Raw genomic sequence first — 12,882 nt, forward strand, 5'->3', positions numbered from 1 at the left:
ATGGTTCTCTTCCCCATGCCTCCTCCTTCCTGGGCCTGCTGCAGTGGGAGATGAGAGAACAGGGAAGGGGTGGGATGGGTGGCTCCCAGCAGTTGACACTGCAAAGTGCAGAGCCCCAGCTCCATCCACGAGCTCGGGGTGGCTCCCGCAGAAGGTGGGGGGAATGTGTGGGGATCATACTGGGGTCAGATGATTCAGGGCCTAGAATGTACTGCCCAGGCTGACGCTGGGGCTGCCAGGACCCAGTGTGAGGCTGGGCCTCAGGGTGCAGCTCTGGGCTGCAGAGGTGAGTGTGTTCTCGGCTTTGGCTCATCTTCTCACCTGTGGCTGGAACATACTCTGTCATTGCCCTGAAGCACTGTAGTAAACTTTGACCTTCCAACCCTGTCCCCTGCCTGGACTTGGGGCAGACGCCCACTGGGATCAGACATTATCCCCACGATCAGCAGATATGCCTGTCCTTAAATGGCTAGTGGAGACGCAAGTCAGAGGTCAGGGAGGCAGCTGGTGGGGGAGATGTGGCCCGGGCCCGGACTTACCCCAGGCATTACCAGCTGCTTCTCTGACTTCTAGTGGCCCCCGCTCCCCTGGGCCTCTGCTGCCCAGCCAACAGAAGGGTTCTGGCTTGTATCGGTAGAATGGTCTTTGCCGAAATCGTATGTATGAGAAGCCCACAGGCTGGACCCCTGGGCAGAGCCAGGGTTTCCACTTGGTGGCGCAGTGAGTACTCAGCTTCCACAGCAGGGCCTTCTGTAATCTCTGCCCCACCCCCCGGCTGTGGCTCTAAGACCCTGTGCTCCTTCCTCCATGTCAGCCTGGTTCTCTCGCCTCGTGTAATAATGATTCGTGTCCAGGCTGGAATCCAGGCTTGACTCCTCTGTGTCTCAAGCACCCATCTATTGACACCAGGAAGTGGAGCAGAGCAAGCAGCTTCCTTCTTGGTCCTGACGCCCTGCCTCAGGGCTGAGACCCACTGGCCACAGCTGACCCTCTGTCCCTCGGCCCACCACCTCTTCCTTCAGCTCATCTGAATTCAGAACGGGAGAAAAGTCAGGAAAGGGAACGACAGCCTGGCCTTCACCGCCTATCACTGATCACTGCATCGCCCTCCACTAAATGCTTCAGGGACGGGGTACCTGAGTGGTCATCTCAGGTCGCTCAAGTATGAGAAGGCATTCAGCTTTATTTACAAATCTCTGCAGGCTGCAGAGGCAGCGTGAGCTTTGCCAGCAGCTCCCCCCGGCTCGGAAACCTCCAGTATCTCCTAAGTCTCCAGGCCCAGGTCTGAGTTCTTCAGGTGATGTTGGCTGCCATCTAGATACCCCTCTCTGCATGTCCCCTCCCCAGGGATCCAGTCCGCAGGTCAAGTTTGAGCCTTCACTTCTGGTCACCAGTGCTGTTTCAAGAATTGTGGTTGAGAGCAGGAGAGGAAGCTGTGCTGTTATATTCAGCAGGTGGAAGGTTGGCTGCTACCTCCACCCTAACTGGCCCCTGTGGTGGTCTCCTGGGGCCCTGCCACCACAGCTAAGCCTAGAAAGGGCCCCAGAACGGCCTCAAGTCCCTGTTGGCTTCTCAAATATTCCCTGGATTCCCAAGTTGGGTCCCAGGTGCCAGCTGTCTTCTCTCTCTGGTCCACTGGCCTCAGCCTTTTGTACCCCTGGAGCCCCCAGTCCTGAGCCCTTGGGCCTCATGCTAGGCCCTCCAGCAGCCTCAGCTACATCACAGTAAGTAAGACAAGTGCGTCCACTGCCTGGAGCTTGGTATCTGCTGGGCTGGGGGTTCTGCCTCTGGTCCTTCTCTGCTCACTGCTCTGGGCCAGAACCCATGCCAGGCTTGGGACAGCCCCTCACCAGCAGGGCTGCTATCCAGCCAAGTCCGAGAGCCTCCTGCTGCCCCTGCTTCCTCCAGTGACCCTCTCCCTCCTTGTGGACAGCTTCATGTGGCCTCACATTGGCCCATCCAGGCTGGCCATCCCCTTCCAGAAGAGAACCCACATCCCGTCACCCCTTAGCCACAGCTGTTCCTGGCAGAAGAGGAGACAGAGGCATGTCTGGGTGGGTTGAGGCCGCTTTGGATCTACAGAGGGACAGGGTCTACAGGCCACCTCTGCTGGGCGGCCACGTGGACTGGGTGCCGGGAGTTGGCATCCAGGCCAGGAGGTGGCACACCTGGTACAGTTTCGTCCTTGCTCCTATAGGCTCTAGGACAGGCTCCTGGGCCCCTGCAACTCCCTCTCTACAAGGACAGGGCTCTCTGCAACCTCTGGGGTCCATGTGTGAGCTTGGAGTCTAAGATGTCTGGACTCTGGCAGGACCATGAGCCCCAGGGCTGGCCAGCCCCAGCCGCCACCTCCAGGAAGCTCTCCTCATTTCTCTCCTTTCTTCTTGGCCTCATTCTTCTCATCCTCCTCTACCTTGATGGCCACTGTATCCACACTGTCCTTCTTCTTCTTCTTCTTCTTATCCTCTGTGGAATAGAAGGAAAAGGGTTCAACAGGAGTGAAACAGCGTCCTGTGACCCACACCAGAGCCTCCCAGTCCAACCCTTCATTCCTTTTTCCTTCCAAACCACTCCTACCTGCAAAATAGCTTCTTGTTTTCCCTGCCTCACTCTGACCCATTCCTTTGCTCTGGTCTCCAGAAACAGGGATGAGTCCCCTCCCTGAACCAGGTGGAGGGGAGGAACAGGGCATTCTGGGTGGAAGGATCAAGGAAATGGCCAGCTTGGCAGGGTAGGGGGTTGGCGGGACTGGGGGCCAGGCCTGCTCACCTCCAGGGATTTCTGTGAGCTCGTTGAGGGGCGGCACAGTCTCCAGTTTGTCTGTGTACATCTTGGCTGCCTTTCGCTGCAGATATCGGGCTTCAATCTCCTTCCGGGTCCGTGGCACGCGACAGTTGAAGACACAGCAAAGGGTGATAACTACAGGGAGGACAGAGCAGGCTTGGCAAGGGCCAGAGCCCAGACTCCCCGCAATGGCGCCCGAGTTCCAGGCCTGTCTCCATCTGTCTATGTGTGTCTCATCCAAGAGTCTCTTTCAGGAGGTTCCACATTTTGACAAAACCTCTGTGGGCTCTGAGATTTTCAAAATGTCTTTGCAGGGCTGGCTTTAGGTAGTAGGCCTATTTTCAGAAAGGCCTTGTGCTTGGCGTAATACTCTGCTGTCACTTTCTTGAAATTCTTAATAATCTTTGGACAGGGATCTCATATTTTCATTTTCACTGGTCCCATAAATTATGTCAGTGGTCCTGGCTTGGCGGGGGGTGTCTCTCTGACTAGATTGAGAGGTCCTGGAGGGTAGGAAGTGGGCTACACCATGACTCAAGCTACAGCCTCCTGGAGGGTGTCCTGTACTTGCAGCCCAGGCCTCAGGGCTCCTGGTTCATCCTAGGTTTTCCTCCCCAGGCTCTTGAGAGGACCTCAGACACCAGAGGACAGGCTGCATCCTCCTCAGCCTCCTTGAGGACAAGCTGAGGCTCCTCCAGGAGGACACAGACCTTGCCCTGGGGCGTTCACCTCAGACAGAGTTATTCCAGGAGTGGTTTTCTGGCTCAGGGCGGCTGTGCCCACGCAAGCTGGGCCAAGGCATGGAGCTGGCCTGTCCAGGGATGGGGAGGGCAGGGCTGCCGGGACCCAGCTGGACTGAGTTTATTTTTCTAAGGCCCCCAGTCTGACCACCTTGGCCCCAGCCTCAGGGGGAGGGGACAGAGCTGCTTCCTATTATAAATCAGATGACCAGACATAACTTCCTGACAGACTCCTAGAGGCAGGAGGGCCAGGCAGGACAAGCCAGGCCTCTTTTTGGGGAAGATAGAGGACTTATATGGCCTGGGCAGGAGCACACTTTGGGGTCATCTTGTGCAACCTCGTCAGCCAGTATTGTGGCCCCATTGAGTCTTCCCCAGACTCACAGAATGAAAGAAAAAATGAATGAGATGGTTTCAAAGCTTTTATGACTCAGGACAGGACTCCTGAATGAATGGACAGGGTGTCAATAGCATCCAGGAACACATGGTGGGGGACAGTCGTGTGAAGGCCCTAATAGTAGGTCTGACTGTGCACTGCTGCCCAGGGATGGGCCTGGGAAGACCTTTCTTACCCAAAGAGCTGGGCTCTGGTTGCCTCCAGACTCTTGTATGCCAGAGGTCCAGGGTCGGTCCCCCACCCCCACCCTGCTGGCTTGAACCACCTCTTCCAGTTACCCCATCAGGCACCTTCTCAGGACCATGCCTGGGCTCTCAGCAAAGGCTGGTCCCAGCCCCTGGGAGGCCTGGACTTTAAAGGGAGCTCAGCCACAGCTATTGGCAGCCAGAGCAGGATGGAGGCACTGCCCCTCACTCTGGACCTGTCCCATCCAGCCTGGCCTGCTTACTTCTCTTCAAAGGAGAGACACAAAGTTTCTTGGATGGAGTTCCAAGCCCAGGAAGAGGCTGGGGATAGAAGTCCCCAGTCTGGCAGGGAACCAAAGAGGCACCCCATCCAACTCCATCCTCTCCACAAGGTTCTGGGGATGATGCTCCACTAACAGCTGTACCACCAAGACCCAAGCAGACACAGAAGTGGGAAAAATGTTTCCTCCCCAGGACCCAGGGTCCCCAACTCCCTAGAGCCCTGCATAGAAGGTAACAAGTGCTGACTTGTTGCTCAGAGGCCTTTGGGACTATCCCTTCTTTTTCAGGAAATAGGGTTAGGAATAGAAGTCAGTCTGTGTAGTTGAGGTCCAAGTGCCTCTTTGGGCCTGACACTGCCGCTTTCCTATGTGGCCCTAGGCACTTCTACCATCTTGGGCCAAGTAGAGCCTGGGAGAAACCATTGTGTGTCTTAAGGCCCCATGGTGCCCTCAACCCTGCTCCTCGGGGCGCCCCTGAGCTGCTCTTTGGACCTGTACCCTGGACTTATCCTGTGGCCCCTGCAGGCAGATACCTTCCCTAAACCTGCTTCTTGGTACTGGGGAGTTGCTCCACCTTCTGAACACCTGGTTGGGGCTGCAGCCACACCTGTCTGTCCGTGGGGCCTCCACTCAGAAGCCTGACTGATAACAGCCTTGGAGCCTTGGCTAGGAAGAGAAGGCGGCCTCTTGCTCACCTCCTCCTCCCGCTCTGTGAAAGTCGCTCAGTCATGTCTGACTCTTTGCGACCCCATGGACTGTAGCCTGTGAGGCTCCTCTGTCCATGGAATTCTCTAGGCCAGGCTACTGGAGTGGGTAGCCGTTCCCTTCTCCAGGGGATCTTCCCAACCCAGGGATCGAACCCAGCTCTCCCGCATTGCAGGCGGATTCTTTACCGTCTGAGCCACCAGGGAAGCTCTCCCACCCTAGCTGTGAAGAGAGTGGGGGTGGGGGTGGGGTGGAAGGGCACTTCCGGTGCTAGGAGAAGCACATGCAAGACTGATGTCCTTGTCTCCCTTGGAGCCCCTATATCTGGGCGGGCCCTTGTGGTCAGCCCTGACCCCTGGGGGACCTCAGCCCAGGATAGCTCCTGCTAGAACTTAAATGCCCTTGTAGCCTCTGAGCCAGGGTGCACTCAGTAAACGTCTTCGAAGGGTTATCTGAGACCTGTGTGGAGGCCATTTTCTCCCATGCCCGCCCCCACTGTACCTCTCTCCAGAATGCCTTGCTAGCTGCCTGACACAAACCGTCATCCATCCTACCCTTCTATAGCTTAGAGGACTCCTTCTCCACGAAGCCTTTACTGGGGGAGTGTGTTCTTTCCCTTTACTGCTGCGCCCCTCTCCTCCCTTTGGCCCGTGGGAACCTCTTTGTACCCTGGTGGCCTCTCCTATCCATTCGGCATTTCTCAGCCCCTCTTTTCTCAACTCTAGACCCCAACTCTGGAAGGACAGCTGAGAGGAGCATCCCAAACTGGCTTCTGTTGCAACTTCACATCAAGCAACTCCCAGATCCAAGAGAGGAAGGGGGTGGGTCTCCTGTTCTTAACTGAGGTGGGTGTGAAGCATTCCAAGGAAATGGTATTTGACGATGCTGGGTTTGCAGCCTGGGAGCCGCATCTGCTGGGCGTCTGGGGAGCTCTGGTGCTGAGCTGCAGCCAAGGGTGGCCTTGCTGGGGCCCCTGGGTGTGGGTGTTTTAAGCTGGCCAAGCTGCAGGAAAAGCACGAGGAGGCCAGTGATAGGGAAAAATGACACGTCTTCGTCCTGGTTCAGTGGAGTCCCCTGTAATTACAGTAATTGCCATGTGGCTGCATCCCCCGTCGGGCAGAATACTTCAGGTCACCACCAGCCTGTCAGCCCTCCGCAGGGACTTTGTGTGGATTAGGAGGTGCCAGAAACCACAGAGGGCCTCCTGTGGGCGCCGGGCCTGCTTGCAGTGCCCGGAATTGCTGCTCTGAGCCCCTGGGGGGTGGTGCTGGGGGGGTAACGGGGTGCTGTGCTCCCACTGTGGTGTGGCAGTGGCAGGGGGTAGTAGAGGGGGGCAGCTGCTACTTACTGATGGACAACACGAAAAGCGAGAAGATGCCCACCACGTGCCACAGACGCATGTCCCAGAACACCACCGTCTCCTTGGTCAGCGGGGGAGGCTTGGGCTTGGGCGGGGCTGTGCTGGGCTGTGGGTCGGGAGAGAGCAGAGTGAGCCAGGCAGAAGCCAAGGACTGGGACTGGGCTGAAAGAGGCCCAGGTCTCAGCGAGGACTTACTAAGTCCGAGCATTTCAGAATCTCCCAGGATCAAGGGTCTTAGACATTCATAACCAATGCCTTAGACCTTGGGACGTTCCAGCCTTTGAGCCAGAGAAGAGGGCAGAACCCAGAACCATGGAGCTGGGAACTTGGGAGTGTGAGGGTGGTTAGTGCTTGGGGAAACCGAACCCAAGGGGCAAATGTGGATGGTTTGTTTCAGTCAGGTTCAAGGCCCTTTCTCCTCCTGCTCCAGGCTTGGGCCCCACACAGGCAGATGGGGTCTCAGGACCAAGGCCAGAGACAAGGCGAGTCCTGTACTGCCTCATGGTATTTTTTTCTCATGTCCCCCCTGCGTGGGATAGGGTGTGGAACTGCAGTCAGGGCTTCATGACCCTCTTACTTGACCAGGATCCCCACCAAGTGGCTTCAGCAGTTGCCTGTCCTACCTGAGCCACCTCCTCTGACCAGAAAGCAAGGCCAGAATCCTCACCAAGAAAAGGGACTAGCTAATTTGTCTGAAATGCAGTAGCGACACCTGGAGGCCAAAAGTTGTAAGCACGGCTGGAGCGATCATGAGCAACGCATGCCACTTCCCACCTTCCCAGTGCCACACCTCCCTGTCCTGGGGTTCTGAGGAAGGAGATAGAGTCATATCCCTCTCAGCCCCAGCAGGACACAGCCCTGCTCTGGAGGGTAGCAGCGAGACCTGTCCCTGACCTGTTGGGCTGAGAGGGATATGACCCTCTCTCTGTCACCGAGCTTGGCTGAGGGGTGTGGAGGGGTACTTGGAGGGAGAGGGGAGCCCTCTGGGGCATCAGTGCAATGCCTTGCCCCTAGATTAACCAAATAAGGACAGATGAGAGGACTCTCTTCCAGCGTTCTGGAAAGGAAAGGCAACCCATAGCTCAACTGTCTGTCCAGTCTTTCCCCTGGTCTGTAAGCCTGGATGGAGCACCTACCAAAAGCCAGGTACTTCTTCACCTTATAGACGCCACCCCTCAGCCTGTACTGGGGACACTTGGAAAGGAGCAGCAACCTGTCCCAGGTAACCAAGAAGGTCTATGTGCCCAGGGCTGGTACATGATTCCCGGCTCTCTTCTCTTAACCAAGGTGAACTGGGGTAGGAGCCTTCTTTTCTTTAGTCCTCAGTTTCTCCATCTGTAACTTGAGTGGAATGGTTCCAGGGGTCTCTGAGAGGCTTCCTACACAACCTGAGTGGTAAAATGGACAAGTAGACACCCTTTCTCAGCATCATCCCGGGGGCCTGGACCCATCTGTGGGGTCAGACACGTGTGTGTGGGGTCTGGCACGTGTGTGTGGGGTTGGGGCTGGGCACTGTGGGTATAGTGCACATGTGGCTGGAGGACGTGTGCATGTGGTTGGGCACGCATCTGTAGAGTCAGGGCTGAGGTCTGGGCAGTGGCAGGGTTCCGTGGTTCTGAGGTTCCGTGTGTTGACCCAGCTGGTTGTAAGACTGGGATATTCTGGGGGCCATGGTAAAGATCTCAGACTCAGAGCTTGGGCAGCCAGGAGCTCACTTCTGACATATTCTTGTTCCAGCTTTGTTCAAGACACCCTGATAGGGCCTTGGGTAGAGGGAAACAGGTAATAGTCGGGCATCTGTTTGTGGTGGACACTGCTGGGAGTCTGAACTCTGAAGCTTGGGGGCCTGGTCTCCATCAGAATTTCACAGGCTGATTGGAGGGTGATGCCTATGGGTAGGGTGGGTGGTACCATGGACCCCAGCCCGGCTCATCTTTCTGGTACTTCCTTGGATCGCCTGGGCTCAGCCAGACCCTTGTTCAGGCTATAGGCGGATGGTAGGCAGAGGGACTCAAAATGCAATTTCCCTTGATGAACTGGGAGAAGACGTTTTCCTGGGGACTGAGGGAAGAGTCCTTGACTCAGACCTGAGTTGACCCCCTCTGTCGGGCTTCTCCTACACCCAGACCAGCTCAGTTTCTGCACCTGAGGCCTCAGGACAGCTGGCGGGGGCCTAAGTGCACTCCATGGGGCTCAAGCCAGCCCGACTCCCCTTACAGAGATACCAGAGCTGACATCTGACTCCAGCCCAGCCTTCTGATCACACCCCCTGGTCAGCAGCAGGCACAGACCAGCATGGGGGTACAGGGCTCTGTCCCCACATACATCACCCACTAGTTCAGGGGTGTATCTCCTCAGACCCCAGAGATAAGGCCTTGTCCTCCCCCTCCCATCCTGCTGCCCAGCACCTGCCTCTTGAGGGTCCTCCGCGGTGCTTGACTATCTCGTGCACTCTGCTCTCTCCACTCTGCCCCTGCCTACACAGGCTCCTACCCTACTCTTCCCTGGCCCTACCTCTGGCCTTCTCCCTCTGGCTTGCTGCTCTAGAATCCTGGGTCCCGTCAGCCTCATCAGCTCCCCTTCCTGGCTCAGCAGGGACGGGGTACAGAGAGGCCAGCCAAGGGGGCTGCAGGTGGCCCCCACCCTTCCCTTTCTGGTCAGCCCCTCAGCCATCCTTTTCACCTCATCCTGGACCATCTCAGCAGCTCCTTCCAGTTCTCCCAAGTATGGGCCCTCGTCTAATTTATTCTCCTTCCAGTCCAGGACTCATCCTGATTATCCTCTGCTCAGACACCTGTACTAGCTCCCAGTTATCACCAGGACCAAGTAAGACCCTGAGTCCCTGGGCCCTGCCCTGCCTGCCCCTCCCTGCAGTGTGGGGTCAAACAACACATGGCTGCTCTGCGAAGGCTATCCTTGTCCCCCGGCCTCCGCCCCCCATCTGCCCACCTCTGGACACCAAAGAGTACAGTACAGGGGCTGAGTGTCCCCCATCAGACACTCGCTGATGCCAGGCTGTATCTCCAATCAGACTGGGAAGCCCTAAGGTCAGGGTGAGTCTCCCCCATCAGAATAATGTTCCTGAGATCGGGGGCTGTGCCCGCCCATCAGAGCAAGGACACTAAGGCTAGGGCTGAGTCTCCCTGCATCCTGGAAGCGCTTGGGATGGACTGTGTCTCCCCATTGAGTCAGCTCTCCTAGGGCAAAAGAAAGGGAAAAACCAGCTTCCCGTCAGAAAGGCACCGCCTGGCTCTGCCTGGACGGTGACAGCCACCCCGAACCCCTCCGCGCCGGCCCACCTCACCTCCACCAGTTGCCCGGCGACCCCTGCGAGGCAAACCCCCAGGGCGGCGCCGCCCAGCGCCCAGAGGAGCCCCGCGCCTCGCCGCGGCCCCGCCATCTTCGCGCGCGCCGCGCTGCTCCGCCGCAGGTCGCAGGTCGGGGGAGCCGAGGGACGCCGGCAGGACTGCCTTGGCTGGGTGACTGCCCCTTGGGCAGCCGGCGCTCGGCGCTGGCGATCTGGTCGCAGGCAGGCTGCGAGTGAGCATCATTTATTCATCGTCGGTGTCCGGTTCCCGGGCTGCCCGCCCCTGCATCACTCCGGGTGGAGGGCCCGCCCCCCTCTGGAGATCACACTCCAGACTCCCCATTCCCCGAATCCGACCAAGACCGACATGGGGCAGGAGTGGGTGGGAGGGGGGACAGGTTGGGGTCAGGTCCTTGGACAACAGGTTCCCCCCTTCCCTTCCCCACTCGGGCCTCAGTTTATTCATTTGGGACAAAGGGAGGGGCTGGAATCTGCTGATCTAGGAGGCCCTTCCCATTCTGACGTTCTGAATTTGAAAAACGGTACTGGACCCAGGTGGGGTGGGGAGTGGATGGCTTGGCAGGCAGGTTGCTATGGTGACAGGCGCTCAGGGATGTCCTGGGCTTTCTGGGCTGGCTTCCTGCCCAGAGGCAGCTCTGGTCACCCTGGACACCAGAGCAAGGGGGAGGGGGAGGGGGAACATGGGATTATACGTCAGAGCAGCCAGCTGCGGGTGTGATAGAAGGTTCCTGAAGGAGCCAGCATCTGTGGCCCCACAGGACAGTGTGGGCTCCCCCTGAAAGGGCTGGAAGACCATGTTCTGTTTCTGATTGATCCTCAGCATCTGCCCCAGCCTGAGCTCTGACTCTCACTCCCATCAGAGCCATGACCCTGACCTCACACTGAACCTGGCCCACACTGCACTCTGGTCCTAACCTTAGAGTGAGCCTGACAACCCAGGGATTCAAGGAGGACTGGAGGAGCTGTGGAGACCTGGGGAGGACTCTGGAAGAGCAGTGGGGAGGCCTGTGACAGGGAGATTCCTCTGGTCCATCCTCCCTCTTCTCTCTTTCCTTCTTTCATGTTTTTATTAATCTCCCTGCTGAGCGCTAGAGAAGCAGACAGGTGTTAGATCCTTGCATTCCTCATCCCCAAGGACACCAGTGGAGACCTGTGCAGGCTGCGGTGCTTTGGGCCTTGGGCCTGCTGTTAGAACTGGGAACCCTGTAGATCCAGAGTCTTTTATGGCTCCTGCCTGTGGTGCCATGTAGATGGGCAAGGACCAAGGCAGGCTGCAGCAGAGAGGAGAGGGCCAGCTGTAGATACCTCCAGGCCTCAGGGCTGGGACATGCAGGGCAGGCAGGGAAGTGGGAAAGCAAGCAGTGAACCATGAGGGCTGTCCCGAGGGGTCCATCGAGAAGACCCTTGACAGTGGCTGGCAAAGTCTGGGGACTGAGTAGGCCGGGTCACCTCGTCCTCCCTGGGTTTTGCCCTGATCAAGCAAACAGAAACTTCACTGAAGCCCAAACCACTGGCTGTAGCTCTCTGCCCACCATTTTGACCAGCTAAGGAGGTTACCCTTGGGACATGAAGTCAGAGAAGCCTTGGTTGGATTGGGCTGAGGTTAGTGAGCCTAACAGTGGCCTTGGGTAAACCGTTACTCCTCTCTGCTTCGATGTCCTCATCTAAGGAATGGAGAGAGCAAAACTCTCATCCCAGGGCTGATGGGAGGATTATATGATCTAACAATTGCGGGAGTGATGAGTACAATCTGGCTTGCCTTGATGGGATGGCTCAGCCCAGGAGGGAAGGGTGTCATTGCTTCTTTCCATCCAAAAAGTAGGGAAAGCCCAGTGAAGAAATCTGAAAGGGAATACAATCATGTGTGTCCCTGAGATGGCCACTGCTCCAAGTGGGCTCTACCTCTCCTCAGGCTGTTGAATACAGCTGAAATCTCACTGTATGCCATTTATCAATATACCTTTTTTCCCAGAGGTTGTTCCCAGTACAACATTTTAGATCCCCACCTTCCCTAAACACAGTGTCAGTACTGTCATGCAGGTTTCAAGTCAAACGGACTTAAAATAACAATGTGGACCCGAAGGGTTAGTGTAGTTTTAAGCTTTAATAACCTCAGAAGTATAAAGCTATAAACTTACAAGAGACTCCATTTGAAAGTTTACTTAAAGTTCCTTTTCTGCCTCTGAAGATGGCAAAACATGACCAAAAATTAGTTATCCAAAGTTCACGATGAAATCAGCTTAAAGAAGATATAAGTGATGAAACTTTCAAATTGTTTTTTATAAGTTTGAGCTTTATATGTTATAACTTCTGAAGTTATTAAAGCTTGAAATGAACACTTCTGGGTCAGACTTTGGGTCATGTTCCTATTGACAGCTGGGAGCCTTCAGTGGGTTAGCGAATCTCTCTAAGCTTCAACCCTTCATCTGTAAAATGGGTATAACTGCAGTATCGTGGCAACCGCACATTACAGACCTTCAGTAAATGCAAGTCATTATCATATGGCTATCATTGTTAAAGGCAGTCTGAAATTACACTGTATAAAACCCATCTCAAGGGAATTCCCTGGTGGTCTCTGTGCTTCCACTGTGGGATGCACACATTCAATCTCTGTGGTGCAGGCAGAAAAAACAAAACCCAAAACCAAACAAAAATCCTCAGCTATACTTTATTTAGTCAGTTCCCTGTTCTCGAATACTTGTGTGTTTCCAGTTCTCCAATGTTAAACACCATAGTGAGAGGAACATCCTGAAAGTTAAAGCCTTTTCCACTTTTTTACTCCTCTCCTCTGCTTACTTGTGAGAATTGAAGCCCAGGGAGAGGTTGTCTCCTACCTAAGGTCACTCAGGAACTGGGGCCTCAAACTCAGTTTTCAGCTTGTAATCCAGTGAGCTCTGCTCACTGTTCAGTACTGTTTCTACTTCTTCTGAGGGGCCACACATACTCCTATGCTCCACTCCCAGTTGGGCCCATCAGGTCTGGGGAAACAGAGCTCTGGACCCCTAAGCTCTCCAGCTTGGCTCCCCTGAAAGATAGTGTCCCCCTATACATGGTGGCATAAATGCTGGCCTGCAGAAACCTGTTTGTCCCTTGCGTATTATT

At 55.9% G+C, this 12,882-nt stretch overlaps 1 protein-coding gene across 1 annotated transcript; it reads right to left on the reverse strand.

Moving 5' to 3' along the window:
- Positions 1 to 1,163: 1,163 nt before the first annotated feature.
- On the reverse strand, positions 1,164 to 9,864 carry TMIE (transmembrane inner ear). The gene is made up of 4 exons (XM_004018507.6): positions 9,757 to 9,864; positions 6,441 to 6,558; positions 2,770 to 2,919; positions 1,164 to 2,466 (listed from the first exon to the last, which is right to left on the reverse strand). Exons 1-4 carry the CDS (start codon positions 9,850 to 9,852, stop codon positions 2,366 to 2,368), a joined length of 465 nt encoding a protein of 154 aa, XP_004018556.2. The 5' UTR covers positions 9,853 to 9,864; the 3' UTR covers positions 1,164 to 2,365.
- Between the last annotated feature and the right edge of the window lie 3,018 nt (positions 9,865 to 12,882).

Source organism: Ovis aries, chromosome 19, assembly GCF_016772045.2.
Source record: "Ovis aries strain OAR_USU_Benz2616 breed Rambouillet chromosome 19, ARS-UI_Ramb_v3.0, whole genome shotgun sequence".
Lineage (NCBI taxonomy): Eukaryota > Metazoa > Chordata > Mammalia > Artiodactyla > Bovidae > Ovis > Ovis aries.

Bases quoted from the DNA above. Each gene is read 5' to 3' on its own strand.
- TMIE (XM_004018507.6), bottom strand. From the start codon at position 9,852: ATGGCGGGGCCGCGGCGAGGCGCGGGGCTCCTCTGGGCGCTGGGCGGC. The intron at 6,559-9,756 runs GTGAGGTGGGCC...CCCGACCCACAG, and splicing joins TCGCCGGGCAACTGGTGGAG to CCCAGCACAGCCCCGCCCAA. The intron at 2,467-2,769 runs GTGAGCAGGCCT...TCTATTCCACAG, and splicing joins GCTCACAGAAATCCCTGGAG to AGGATAAGAAGAAGAAGAAG.